Source organism: Petaurus breviceps, unplaced genomic scaffold (assembly GCF_028583685.1).
Source record: "Petaurus breviceps papuanus isolate PSGF00001 unplaced genomic scaffold, PetGlider_PUasm1.0 38, whole genome shotgun sequence".
Classification (NCBI taxonomy): Eukaryota; Metazoa; Chordata; class Mammalia; order Diprotodontia; family Petauridae; genus Petaurus; species Petaurus breviceps.
The window spans coordinates 19,641,254-19,656,492 of NW_027186304.1; the positions used below are offsets into that span (position 1 = coordinate 19,641,254).

A 15,239-nucleotide genomic window follows, 5' to 3' on the forward strand; every position below is an offset into this window, starting at 1 on the left:
GGGGGGGTCAACAGTGTCAAATGCTCCCTAGAACTAAGGGCTGAGAAAAGGCCTTTGAGTTCAGTAGAGAAGAGGTCATTGTTGATATTGAAGAGGGTGGTTTCAGTTTGACTGTATGGACTCAAGGTTGGGTTTCAAAGTGCTTAGAAAGTAGTATGAGTAGGAGGTGAGAAAGGAGAGACACTTGGTAATGGGAGGGGTTTTTTGTTTTGTTTTTCTTGGAGTTTGGTAATTGAAAGAGAGAATAGTTATAGGGTTATGACTTTAGGAGATAAGAGGAGTCCACTTAAGGATGGGGGCATAGCAGGAGCCAGGGGATAAGGATTGGTTGAAAATTGGGAAAGAGTTTTATTTGACATTCATTATGTCTTCCTCTTTAAAAAGATGTGGAAAATGCTAGAAAATTCAGTTTTCATTTGGTCAGATTTAAATCAATACCGTATTTCTTTGATGTAATAGAAGAAAGAGCCATCTACTCTGTATCACACAACAACTAAGATCTCTGTGCTATGCAATAACTAGAATGTTTGAAAGATCTTACTGGACCCAAAGCTTTGGTTGGCTTTTGTTGATTCCTACCTTTCAATGTTCTCTGTTCCAGCAGAGAATGAGCAGCTAGGTGGTGCAGTGGATAGAGCACTGGGCCTGGAGTCAGGAAGACCTAAATTCAGATCCGGCCTCAGACACTTACTAGCTGTGTGACCCTGAGCAAGTCACTTAACCCTGTTTGCCTCAGTTTCCTCATCTGTAAAATGAGCTGGAGAAGGAAATGGCAAAGAATTGGACATGACTGAAACGAGTGAACAGCAACAACAGAACAGTAGAGAATGCTTTATGTTCCCTTCTGATGGACATGAACAACTACTTAAGACAGACTTGCTTGCTCTGCTGAAAAAAAAAATTATGTTGTCTCCAAAGAAAGGAAGAGTGCAGGAATATTTGGGTATACATTAGGATTGAGCTAGCTGGCAATTAGCAGCGGTGTTTTCTCTCCCTGCTGGGTCTTTCCTGTAAATCACCACAACCAAGGAGAAGGTACATCTAGTGAATGCCACATCGTTCACAATTAGAGAGAGGAAGATCTGCATTCAGGTGTTGCCTCCAATATTTCCTAACTATATAACCCTGGACAGCCTGCTTAACCTTTCCATGCCTGTGTCCTTTCACTAAAATGAGATAGTTTGGCTGGATTCTAAAATCCCTTTCATCTCTCAATCTGTAACCCTATAATCTCTTTTCAGGCCTTCTAGTGAAGTAAAAAGGAAACTTAGTCCCAACACATATATTCTTAGTGTTGTATGTCTTGTATAAAACGTGGGAGACTTTGCAGCCTTTGAGATAATTAAAATCAATAAATCAAATATTTCAATACCTATCCAAAAATAACCAGCTAAGTCTGAGGAAAGTAGATCAGTGGCATCACCCTACCACGAAGTTAGTACTCTAAAGTGGGAAGACACAAGAAACACCATTTTGTGACTATTTCTGTCCAAGAAATAACATTATTGGAGTTAATAATGTTCTAGAATATCATCAAACTCCAGTCTTGAGACCTAATCCATGTGAAGTCTAAGGTAAATTTAACAGATCAATTGCCAAGCATTTATTAAGTCCTCTCTGTGCCTAGGCATAAAGCTAAATTCTGTGACTACAAAGGCCAAAGTAAAAGTGCCGGCCCTCAAGGAGTATACTTTCTGTGGAGGCAAAAGACACTTAGGCCTCTATATGCAAAATGGTTACAAAATAAATCTTTAGGGGGGTTAAGTACAAGTCCCTGAGGGGATCAGGAAAGGCTATGAGCATTTTATAAAGCACTTACGTGCCAAGCGCTGTGTGAAACACTAGGGACGCTAAGACAAAAACAGGCCCTGCCCTCAAGGAGTTAAGAGTCTAATGGATGAGGTCACATGCAAACAATTCTGTGCCAGCAAGATGTGGGTATGTACACATACACACGGCAAATGGGAGCACGAGCAGAGATGGGGAGTAGGAAAGGCCTCTTACAGAAGAAACCGGCGTGGGTCATGAAGGAAAGCAGAAAGCAGAGATGCGGAAGGAAAGAATTCCAGGAGTCCTAGGGGAGTGTATGTGGAGCCTTGAGATGCAGTGTCTTGCATGAATTATATCAAGAAGGTCAGTGTCACTCGATCAGAGGCTACTTGATTGGGGGGTAGGAAGAGTAAGGAAAAGTGGGAAGAGCTTTAAAAGCAAACAGAAAATTTTACATTTCACCCTGGAGATGATAGGGAGTCACTAGAGTCTATTGAATGGGGATTAGGGTAGGTAGAGAAAGCGGAGAGTGCCACTCAATCAGATCAGCACCTTAGGAAGATGACTTTGGTAGCTAAACTTGGGTGGACTGCAGTGGGGAGAGATTTGAGATAATGAAGACTTGTACTGGATGGCAGTAGGAGTGGAGGAGGGGATGTATACCAGAAATGTCAGGAAGAATCTACAAGGAGTGGCAACTAATTGAACAGGGAGGGGGGGAGGGAGAAAGGGGTGGGCTGGGATGGGAGAGTGGAAACTCAAGGGTGACACTTAGTTTGAGAGCCTGGGTGACTTGAGAGAAAGGTGGTGCCATCAAAAGTACCTGCGAAGTTGGGAAGAAATATGTGGAGTTCAGGGTGTTTATAAGACATCCAGTCTGAGATGTGTAATAGGCAGTTGGTGAAACAAGATCAGAAGTCAAGAAAGGTTAAGGCTAGATAAGTAGATCTGAGAAGCACATGGTTCCCAATCATTTCATCAGTAAACATTCAGTTAGTCAATAAATATTAATTAATTAAATGTCTGTTATGTGGAGGGGATGACAGGACAAAAAGGAGATCTTTTCCTCGTTTGCAGAAATTTATAGTATTACCAACTGAAAAAAGACTAAATCTCTAATTATGATGGAAGTGTTTCCATTTACATGTTTTTATATATGCTGAAATATCCTAGTGGGCTTTTTGGAGGGTGCAGCTCCCTAGAGTTATTTAAAGACTTTTTAAAAGTCTACATACAAACAGCACTCAGACCCTTCTATCCCTCTCTCCCTTCCCTGGAGAGTAAAATATTTTATTGCTTTAATGTAGGGTAAGAATGAGATCTCACTGATCAGAGAACTCCCTGCCACTTTTAACCCTATCACTCCACTGAAACTATAATCAATTACCAGCTTCTTGTTTTTCTCTTTCTCCTTTCTTTCTGCATCTCTACTCTTGAGAACCTCAGGTAACTAGTTATGCTTCCTTAACTCTGCCTAAATAATATGACTGCATCTATAAGTACTCAAAGCAAGAGTCAAGACATCTTTACCAAGTTCCCAAGTTCACGCCATTCCACTACTTAATTTTGACATAAATTGAATCTAGAGGTCACAGACTCATATCCCAAATTTTAGTTATTAGAAATTTAAAAAAATGAAAAGCCTTTAAGGCCTTGGCTGGGATTAAATGATTTTCGCCTCCAATGTTAAAATCAGTGTCAGAAATCAAGAATATTTTTGACTTGCTCAAAAAAATAGAAGGACCCCGGGTATGGGATAAAATTTCCATTATTACTTTGGTTTATTGACTTTTCATGACCACGAATGATTAGACAGACAATATAAAAGGCTTCTATATTTCTATTTATGTGTACAGTAAAAGGAACATAAACATCAGTTTATGTATTTAAGCAGTACTAATTTAATGATCATATAATCTTGGTAATTTTTAAAATGTTCTTTTCACAACTGAGATATTTTCTCTGAAGCTTTGGATTTGACATTGCATTTAAACCTTATAAAATATGGTATGTGCCGCAAGGATGTATTTGTTCCTTTCCAAAGTAATAGCCAAAATTAGTAAATGTGGCCCAAAATAAAATCAAGTCAAAGAATAGAGATACATTTCAATTAGATCCCCCAAATGTTATATGTCATATACCTTACTTTTCTTAATTTCAAAGAATTTTAAATACATAATCTCTTGAATAACTATCAAACACCGAATTTATTTCTGTAAATCTTGATTAACTTTCAGTTGATAATAATATATTTTAAAGGTTTTGCAAAAGTCTTAAAACTTAAGAGGCAAAACAAAAAGATGACAAATATTTACAAAAATTGAATATTTGTAATGTGAGTTCTGGGGCTTTAATCATATTGCTTGAAATTCATAAGTCCTATTTTATGTTATTTCTTTAAATAATTTTAAAACTGGTTGTAAATTTCTTAAAAACTACATTTGAAACATCGTTCACTATTTTAACTTAATAAAAACTGATACTTAGACTAAAGCAAACTTTATCTAGGAAAGTCACAACTGCCTCAATTTTTAATTATTGGTTCACATATACTACTGCTTAGGTTTTCTAGTATCCAATGTGACTATAGTATCCTTCCTTCGTAGAAAAGCAAAGAATATTTAGTGTCTGTAGCAGCCAGCCCTGAAACATTCCAATGCAAAATGTTTCAAGCTTTTTTGTGGGGGATGGACATTCTTACATTCTGCTCTATGAGATTATTGTACATTGTGCTTGTATCTTTATACTTTGAGTCATATAACTGCCCTCATGTTATGGAACTGATTTACATTGAACACAAATTATAAATATGAAATAATAAAAGGGAAAATTTAAATAAAAGAAACGGTGGATTCAATATCTTTTTCATTGTGTTTTTTGTTGGGGTTTTTTTTGGAGTTGATAGTTTGCTTAAATAAATCAGGTTGGAATTGTATTTCTTCTCACCCTTATCCTTTCTTCTGACTTGTTATTAATTTTGATCTTTGCTCTCCCAGTCCATGATTTGCTTCCACAGAGAGAGCTGATTCTCAAAGAACTGTTAACATCAGTAATAAGTTCTATTAAAATATGATAAGTTTTTGAGGGGTGTGTGTGTGTGGTGATGTTAGGTATTTGTTGCTCCAAGTTAAGTTCTGGGCACCACATTTTAGAAAAATTATTGCTCAGCTGGAGAGCTTTAGTAGAAGTAACCAGGATGGTCAAGGGCTTAGAAATCTTAACCATATGAGCATCAATTGAAACAATTGAGGAAGTTTAGCCTGGACGAGAAAAAACTTCAGAGGACCGTGTAGCTGCTTTCAGATTTTGTAACAGAGTCATCGAGCTAGAAAGGAGCTTAGAAAGATCATCTAGTTTAGGCCTGTTTTATGACTAAGCAAAAAGTCACAGAGAGATTAGCACAAGAGTCATATCTTTCATGTAAAAAGCAAATAGAAAAAGCAAAGAAATTATGTTTGTACAATTTCACATTTAAAAAAAATATCTGTAATTAGAATTTTCACTAAACTATAGCCTTTTTCTCATTTATCTTTGAATTGCAAAGGATTTTGTTTTCAAAATATTGCCTCCTAGGGCTGCTAGCAGGAGCAGTGGAGTCAGGAGGACCTGAGTTCAAATATGGTCTCAGACACTTAACACAGCACTTACTAGTCGTGTGACCTTGGGCAAGTCACTTAACCCCAATTGCCCCTCCAAAAAGCAAAAAAATTAAAATAAAATATGTATAGTGTCCCACAGAAAAGTATTTCTTAGTTCCTTTCTCCCTTCTTTCCATTTTCATTACTTTCAGGAGGAGGAATACTGGGAGAAATTTTAGTGATGTAAGAAAAACTAACAGTATTAATAAAATTTACTTTAAAATAGCAAAACATATTCAATTACATTGCTCTTTGAAAGCAAAAAAAATTTGTACTACTAAGAAATTAAAAAAAATTAAAAAAAAATATTTCATTATTTTCCCCTTAATTTATATTTTGTGGATGTTTTTAATTTGAATGATGTGTTATTATAATAGTATATGTATATTATATAAAATATGTGTATATTAGGGTTGTATGCTTAAAAAAATTTTATTAGTGGAGGTATAGGATTTAAAAAGTTAGGGACCACTGGTTTCTTCAAGAAGTGATGAAGAACTGAACTAAGATGTGGAAAGTAGAGAGAAGGTCATGATTACAAGAGATATCATGAAGGTAAAATTGATAAGACTTGGCAACTGTTAGGTTCAGGGGTTGAAGGAGAATGAAGAGTCAGGGTGACTTCAAGGTTGCAAACTTGGGTAAATAGAAAGTCAGCTGTACTCAACTCAAATGGAAAAATTGGGAGGAGAGATAAGTGAAAGGGAGAAAAGATGAGTTTTGTTTTAGATATGTTAAGTTTGAAATGCCAATGACATGGATTTCTTTGAACTTGAAAGTGGTGAGTGCTTAAGTGAATAAAAGTGAATAAAAATAATATCTTTGTTTCCCTTCTACTCTAAATAGGCTTACATTTTTCTTCTTGCTTTGGTTATAACAACTCCTGACAGTTTTTGAGTAGTATTAACTCTTCATTCTGTGAAATACAGAAATCTTTTTCATTTGCTCTATAATTTTAGTTGGAATTCTCTTGTTAAATTATAAATAATGAAAAAAAATTTCTCTTTGGTGGTTGTCAAAGCAAGAACTGTTTTTATTGTCTTCCATCAATGTTAATATGTGTTTAGTTTGAAACTAAATATTTTCATAAGCAGTAGGTAGGTATGAATCCTATTTTTTGAACATGCCCCAATACCATGTGCTATACTTTTCTATTTGTATTTATTTCATTCCAAGCTATAAGGGTTGTATTGTGGTATATGTTGTAGAAAGAAAAAAATAATGTATTTGCTGTCAGAAGATCTTTGTTGAAATTTCAGCTATATTCAGAATGTGTGACCTTGAGCATTCATTCTTTAAAAATATATTTAATAGCACTATATCCTAGGCTCTGTGCTAGGTCCTGGGTATGCAAAGACAAAAACAAAACATGCCTGCTTTTAAGGAACTGACATTCTATGGGGCAGGGGAATGGACTGAAGACAGAGAAGTACAATATATGTAGAAAGTAAATATAAGTTAATTTTTAGGGGGCAGGGGAGTCTCAATTGGAAAGAGGAGGAAATCAGGACTTTCTATATGGGAGATAATTCTTGAGCTGGGCCTGAGCTTTGAGACAGAGATGAGGAAAGATTCTGGGCATGAAGAGTAACTTTTAAAAAGATGGGAGATGGAATGTTGTGTTCAGAGAATATCAAATAGGCAAATTTGGCTTAAATGTTGAATGTGTGGAGGAGGGCAATGTGAAATTGGCCTAGGAAGGCAGGATGGAGTCATGTTGTGAAAAGCTTCAAATGTCAAACAGAGAAGTGTGTTTTTATCCTAGAGGCAATTGGGAACCACTGAAGCTTGAGCTGGAAAGTCATATGATATGATCAGTTAATAAACATTTATTAAATGCCTACTATGTGCCAAGCAATATGTTAAGCGCCAGGGATGAAAAAAAGGCAAAAGAGAGCCCCTGCCTTCAAGGAGCTCAAAATCTAATGGAGGAGACACCAAGTATACAAACAAGTTATATAAAGGATAAAAAGAAATAAGAAAAGGAAGGCACTAGAATTAAGAGGGACTGAGGAAAATCTTGTAGAAGATGGGATTTTAGTTGGGACTTAAAGGAAGCCAGAGAAGGCAGGAGACAGAGAACAGGTATAGAGTATTTCAGGCATGGGGGAAGTGTCAGATAAAATGCCCAGAGCCAAAATCAGACCTTTTGTGTTATCTGAAGAAGTAAGGAAGTTAATGACTTGCTCTGAAAGCTCTAAATCTTGTGATTCTATGGTGGTGCCTGGTTTTCTCTAAGTTCGTTGCTGTACAACTAGGTCCTGAACATAGCTAGGTTCTGATTATACAGATAAATAATGAATCCTCTGAAGTGGTTGCATTATTCAAATTCCTATGCAGATTTCTATTAGGCTGGAACCAGTGGCCGTATTTTATGTAATTCTGACTTGTAATAGTGCAAATTCATAATAAATGCTTCTACTTCATGGGATTCCTAATTCGCACTAATGGGGGCATAACTGTAGTAAGAATCATTGAAAGTGGTTACGTTATTCAAATTCATACTAAGTATTTCAGTTGGACTAGAATTAATTACAATATTTTTTGTAGTTTTATCTTCAAAGTGACCACTTCAGGCAATTCATTATTCTTGCTAATTAGGACCTAGCTATAATTCTAATGCTCTGGGAAATTCATTCTTCTAACCTCTACTTGCATTGACCAGCAGGTAGAGTCCTCAGAGTATGCTAGGTACACCTCCCATATTAGCTTTTATAAAGGAATATTTAATGAAAAAGTATAGAATGTACCAAAAGTACATTAATATCTCCCTGAATTATGACACATTCTCCTCTCTACACACTTATTTAGTCCCTAGGAGGGTGAACTCAAACTTGCCTGCCGCCTCCATGGAGTAAGTCCTTTCATCCCTTTAAAAAGTTCTCTTTCTGTTCTCTCCCAGATTTGGTGTAGCCAATGAACAACTGGCTCCCAATTTTATAGAACATGGTATCTTGGCTGTTGGGTCTGTTCTCTGCTGTTCTAGGTCTGGCAGGTTATTGTTCTGGGCTGCCCCTACCCACCCCCTGGACTCGACTGTTGCTACTACTGGCCCCACTTGAGAGGGAGTTTTTAATTCTTCTTTCACTTTTCAGTGCTCATAAAGTCATAATCTCACCCATTCCTTCTTGGATAGTCATTCACCTACATTCAGGAGAAAGATAAACACGAGTTAGAAGAAACAAAATAGGTGGTGGCCTGGTGGGGAAGTAAAGAGGGCAGCAGTAGGTCACTCCTATGGGTAGTCCTCTGTCTTTCCTTACCCCTGCCCTGAAGCCAGCTTTTCTTTCCCCTCATAGAAAGCTGCAGTTGCCCTTGTATACGCTACTGCTGGCCATGCAGCCAGTTAAAAGACTTCATTCCCTCTTAGTAATGTAACAGGAAACAATAGGGGATACTTGCTCAGCTCTGAAGTGGAATGAGAAAGGCTCCATTGTCATACATTTCCAGTCATAGTCATAGTGACCAAACCTCCCTGTTCTGGTGCTGATGGCAGAGAAGGCAAGTCAAGTAATCAAAAATTGAGTCAGCACTTACTATGTGGCAGGACTTTTGCTAAGTACAGGAGATACAGAGGAAAGCAAAAACAGCCTCTGCCCTCAAGGAGCTCACAGTCCAATGGGTGAGTTAACATGCAAACAACTATATACAAGCCAGGTATGTGAAGGAGATGATCACACAAGGAAGGCTTTAGCAATAAGGGACTTTGGGAAAGAAAGATATCTTACTTTCAGTGAGAAATCCAGGGAAGCCAAGAAACAGAGAAGGGGAACCCACCCCCCAGTAAAAGTGCATTCGAAGCCAAGAGATGAGTATCTTTTGTGAGTTACATGAAGAAGGCCAGTGATGCTGAATCATAGACTATGTAGGGGGAAGTAAGATGTAAGAGAACTGGAACAGCAGAAGGGACCGGGTTATAAAGGGCTTTAAAAACCAAACAGAAGATTTTATTTGATGCTGGAGGTAATAGGGAGGCACTGAAGTTCATGGAATGGTGGGGTAGGGGTGGGGGGAAATGATGTGGTTAGACCTGTATGTTAAGTTAGATTACTTTTGATAGCTAAGTAGATGACTGGAATAAGGAGAGGCTAGTGGCAGGGAGACCCTCCAGGGAGGCTTTTGCATAGTCTAGCTCATGTCAGTGTGAGTAGAGAAGGGAAAATATGTAGGAGTTGTTAGGTAGATAAACTCTACAGGACTTAGCAGCTAATTGAATAAGGTGATGGGAAAGACGATGAAGATGTGGAATTGAGGATGATACTTAGACTGTGAGCCTGGTGATCTGGGAGAATAGGATGCTTTCAAAAGTAATAGGGAAGTTGGAAGGAAGTGAAGGTCTAGATGGGGAAGATAATGATTTACTTTTTGGACATATTAAGATGTATATGGGACATTCAATTTGAGGTATCCAATGGACACTTCATGAAACTGGGGTCGTGTAGCTAGATGATACAGTGGATAGAGTGCCAGATCTAGAGTCAGGAAGACTCCTCTGCCTAAGTTCAAAACTGTTCTCAGATACTTATTAGCTGTGTGACCATGGGCAAGTCATTTAATCCTGTTTGCCTCAGTTTCCTTATCCATAAAATAAGCTAGAGAAGGAAATGGCAAACCACTCCCAGTATCTCTCTGCCAAGAAAATCCCAAATGGAGTCACATAGAGTTAGACACAACTGAAAAATGACTGGACAGCAACAACATTGTGAGATTGGAGGTCAGAAAGTAGGTTAGGGCTGGACAAAGAGAAATGAGAATCATATGCTTTGAGATAATAGAATCTTTGGGTGCTGTTCAGATCACCAAGTGTAATAGGGAGGGAGAAGGACCAAAGACTGAAACCTCGGGAGATTCTCATATGTGGGTGTAACCTGAAGGATGATCCTGCAAAGGATATGGAGAAGGAATAGTCAGATCGGTAAGAAGAGAACCAGGAGGAAGCAATGTCAGGAAAATCAGGAGAGAAGAATGTATTAAGGACAAAATGGTTAAGTGAATATATCAGCCACGTCAAAAACTGCAGAGAGGTAAAGGAGAATTTTGTGTATGCTCTGAGGACTCATTGGCAAGTACTTTATCATACTAATATCAATCCTAGCATGTATTTTCTTCTGTATAGAATTGTATAAATTACATACAAGAGGAGTATATTAATGTTTTCCCCATACTTTATGGTAAGACTTTTTAGCGAAGTTGAAATGAATGACCTTAAATGATTTTTAAAGCCTTAATACCCTTTGAAAAGAAAAAAAAATAGAAAGTTTCCCAGTGACTGGACATTTCTTTTTTTTTTCCCAATTAGTAAGCATTTTCTGTATTTCCTATTTCTTCCTCCCCCCCAAATAAAACAAAATCCTTGTATTAACAATCATGCATAGTCAAGTAAAACAAATTCCCACACCGAACCAGTCATATCACAATTTGGTCTCTACTCCAAAGAGATCAAAGAAAGGTGAAGAAATTCTATATTTATAGCAACTTTTTGTAATGACAAAGAACTGGAAACACTGAAAATTTTCACCTGTAGAATAGATGAAAAATTGTCTGGGACTGTATAAAGAGAATTCATTCTAGTTTCATTACAAACCTCAGTAATTGTAATATTAGATTTTAGATCCCTCAGATCATTTCAAACTGAGATCCTGGGAAGGTAATAACATATAGCATTGCTTTTATATAAGCTAACACCCACACCCACACATATAATATGTACTGATTGTAATTTACAAATTAATCATTTTATATAACACATTAATTCTATTTTTATTTTTTCAAATTTGGGGGTAATTTCATTTTTCTGATATGTCATTAATTGTTTTGCTTTTCCTACTTTTTCTGAGCTATCATTTATTTGGGATTGCTGTACCTAAAATATATAGACACGATCTTTCATTTGACTTCACATTTTTTTCTTGCATTTTTGCAGTTGATCAATGCTGATTTTAATTCTGTTTTCTGCTGTAGTAAGTTAATTATTAATTGGTTCTATAAATTAATAATTTTTATTATGATCTTCATATTGGTCATTTTCTTTTTTATTCCATCTTCACCATTTTTAGTACCTCTTAATTCTTCCTTTAATTCCACTTAAAACTTTTACTTTCTTTAAGCTCTTTGTCTCAAATTTTTTTTTTGCTAAGGTTAATTTTTCTTTAATTTCTTTAAATCTGTCATCTATTGGTTTTATGACATCTTTCAGTGTATTTGACATTGCTTCTGATGTTTTCGTCATTTCTCTCGCTTTGTAGGATTTTGTTGTGTTGTCTTCTTGGCTTTGCTTATTTTCTTTTTTGTTGTTTTTTTAGTGTGCGTGTGTGTGTATGTGCATGTGCGTGTGCATTCTCTGTGTGCACATGTATGTGCCATTTTCCTTTTCTTTGGTATTTTTCTGTTGTTTTTTTTTAACTGGAATGCCCAAATTCTCTTTTTCCTTTAGAAATCAGATCAAACTTTATTGAGGCTTGCTCTATTCTCATGAATCTATGTTTGCTGAGACAGTGTTCTACAGTGGAAAGAGTCCTGGAATCATAGTCAGGAGGTTTGACTTGGGCTCTATTTCTGGTTCTCCCTCACTAGGGTAACCAGAGGCAAATCACTTCTACATGTCATCTGTGAAGTGGGAATAATTCTATTGCCTCCCTTAGAGTGCAGCTATCAGGAAACACTACATAAATGTAAATTATTATGCCTGTTGCTTCAACCAGGCATTCCTGGCTTTTCATTGCTTTTCTCTATAGTTTAGATTTTTTTTTCAGCATGATTTATTCTTCATGTATGAAAATAATGCTACTGAGCATGAAGTTGAGCATAGGCTTTTCCCTACTAGTTATAATAGATTTCTTTAAACAATACACATAATTCCATTTGCCTTTGTGACCAATATATACCATTGGTCACATATACCTTTGTGACCAATGGTATATATTTGAGAGATAGTTGGGGTCAAGGATTTGACATGTGCACATTGAACAAAGTAAAGCTAATTATTTATTTTTAGCTTTGCTCCCACAGCTATGTCAGTGAAGCTGCTGTGAGTAAACCTAACTATAAGACAATGTTATTTTTGTCCTACATTTATGCTGCATCTAATTTTTTTGTGGAGTTGATATGATAATTCAAAACTGTGTTAAAATGTATATGTCTAACAAAATTTTCCAAAATGATAGGACTAGGTTTAATGTCAAAGCTTTAAATAGTCCCCACTGTAATCAACCATTAGGGAAACCAAAATTTTTAGTTATCAACATAAAATTTGTTCATTTGTGAAGAAAGATTGTACATGACTATGGTGTTATTCTTCTATATCCTATACATAGATTTCAGTTAGACTCAGAGCTCTCTAATGATTGACCTGTAGTCATATGCTTCTGTTAGAATGTATTAACTCCTAAACATAGTTAAAACAGCATTTTCTTCTTTCTTTTCTTTTAGGTGAATGGCGATATTCCTCCTCGGTTAAAGAAAAGTGCTCATGAAATCATCCTGGACTTCATTCGATCACGACCTCCCTTGAATCCAGTATGCATTTTGACATGATTTTTATTAGTAGTAGTTGAGTGGAGGTAGACTAATGAAATTTCTTCTAGAGTCTCATCTCTGGAATTTATTTGGTCTGTATGCTTAATTCAGCATTAAGCCTTATTGGCCAAAATCACTAACAGAAAATGACTCCATAAACAAAATGTATGTTTTACTTATGTGGTTAGGACTTAAAGGCTAATAACCTAAGCTGTACTTGAATTATACTTGTTAATAGATTTTACGGAGCCAGTCTCTAACCTGAGGATGATGAAACAGCAGGCCAGAGACAAAGTGCTAATGATCACGTAGCCATTTAATTAATTAGTTTCATTATGAGGAACAGATTCGCAAATCGGGAATTCTCCTGATCAGAATTCCACCTTGCTTAAGTGAAGACAGAGATTTTATACATAAATCACAATGGGAATGGGGGTAGGGGTAGGTGGATTACAATCGTTCGGAAGGCTTTGAGTGGTTTCCCACGACAAACCCACAAAGAGAAGACAATACAACAAATGTGGAATCCAGTCTTTGGAGGTTGTGACTTGGTGGGTCACAGGAGCAGAGTTCTGTGATGGGAACAGATTCTGCAGTCTTTGATTCACTTCACTTACGGTATACTGACACAAGGATGCCTATAACTGTGAATGTTGATCATTTCAAGCTGCATTGTTGATTCTCATGACTCACAAACTAGAAAAGGCAATTCTTGAGAATTACACATATCATAACGATTACTATAAAAATCATAATTCCTTCCACCTTCTCTAAAATGCCCCTTCCAAGGTTTTTTCTAGCTTTAGCATGAAAACTAACAGAGGGACAGAATCCATTATCTCCAGCAGCTGCCTAGAATAGTTTTGGACAACTTGAGTTTTTAGGAAATCTTTCCTTATATGAGGTTGAAATCTACCTTATTACAACTTTTGCCTTTTGTTACTAATGCCATGGAGTTGATTTTTTTTAACCCAAGTGTAGAACATAATGTTTTTTTACATGTTAAGTGTTATTTTATTAGATTTGACCCAGTGTTCTAGCCTTTCAAGATCTTTTTAAAACCTGACTCCAAAATGTTAGCTATTTCTCCTAATCTCTATGTCCTTTATGTATGCATGCATGTGCACATATGTGTATGTGTATACATATATATGTATATGTATGTGTGTATACATACTTATGTATGTTTGACAAGTAGCCTATACTCTCTGGAAGATTGCCTCCTCAGCCATTCCTCTCCTCCCCGATTTCCAACCTCTGCTGGTTCTTTCCCCTGGTGCTTTCTGACATGCCCGTGTCTCCCTCATCCTTAAAAAAAGAACCCTCACTAAGATTCTACCATATCTGCCAGCTACTATCCTGCATCTCCCCTACCCTTTTCAGCTAAAATCCTTAAAGAAGCCATCTACACTCATGCCTCCACTTCCTTTCTCTCACTCATTTCTAAGTCCTCTGCAGTCTGACTTTCCACCTCACCAGTTAGCTGTTCTTTCCAAAGTTACCAGTCAACTCTTAGTTGCCTAATCTAGTAGCTTCTTCATGGTCCTCAAGTCCTTCTTGAACTAGGCAGTATCTGACACTGTTGACCATCTATTCCGGTATGTTCTCTCCTTTTCTTGAACAACTCCTCAGTCTTTTTTGTTGCATCTTTTACCGGATCTCATACACTAATTATAGTTGTCCTCTAAACCTCTATCCTGGTCCCTCTTCTTTTCTTTCTATATACTCTTTTTTCTTCTTCTTCAAGTTTTGATTCCCCACCCTATCCCTTCTAGAAACACAAAAGTATGTCTCTTCAGTTACTTTAGGTTAATTTTTTTTAAGGTAACCCTGTTCCTACTGGCTTACTTCTCCCCCACCCCTGACCTCTCCCCTCTCTGCAATGTTTGCCATCCCTTTGCTTTTGAAGTTTTATGTTATTAGTTCCCTTTTCTTTCCTGCTTTTATCTGGCTATTTAATTCTTCCCTTTCCCCTCCCCTCAGTCAAGTAAAATCTCCCTTCCTCTCCTTCCCTTAAACTAGTCCTTATTTTTAGTTTTAAAAATTTCACTTCTGAGCCCTTTTCCAGAAAGAATTTCTCTCCCTCAGTCTTTTTACTATCCATTCCCCTTGCTGTCTTCTCGAGACCCTCATTCACTGGTTCCTGGACCCTTTATTTCTCTAGTTCTTTCTGTTCTCTGTACTCCTCATGGAGTTGAATTTCTGATGTACTCGTTCTGAGCCCTCCATTATAATGAGTTTCTTCTGTTGTCTTGTTTAGCTTGCCATCTAACCCCATTTTCCATTGTGCCTCACTCCCATAAAAATTCATACTAA

The 15,239-nt window shown here is 36.9% G+C and overlaps 1 protein-coding gene across 2 annotated transcripts in view; it reads left to right on the forward strand.

Annotated features, from left to right (window-relative positions):
* Positions 1-15,239, forward strand: part of SPIRE1 (spire type actin nucleation factor 1) — a 252,372-nt gene that overhangs the window by 187,723 nt on the left and 49,410 nt on the right. For both annotated transcript variants that reach the window (XM_069099610.1, XM_069099609.1), the window contains exon 7: positions 12,837-12,923. In XM_069099610.1, coding sequence (XP_068955711.1) covers positions 12,837-12,923 — 87 coding nt within the window. The remainder of the gene's footprint in view (positions 1-12,836; positions 12,924-15,239) is intronic.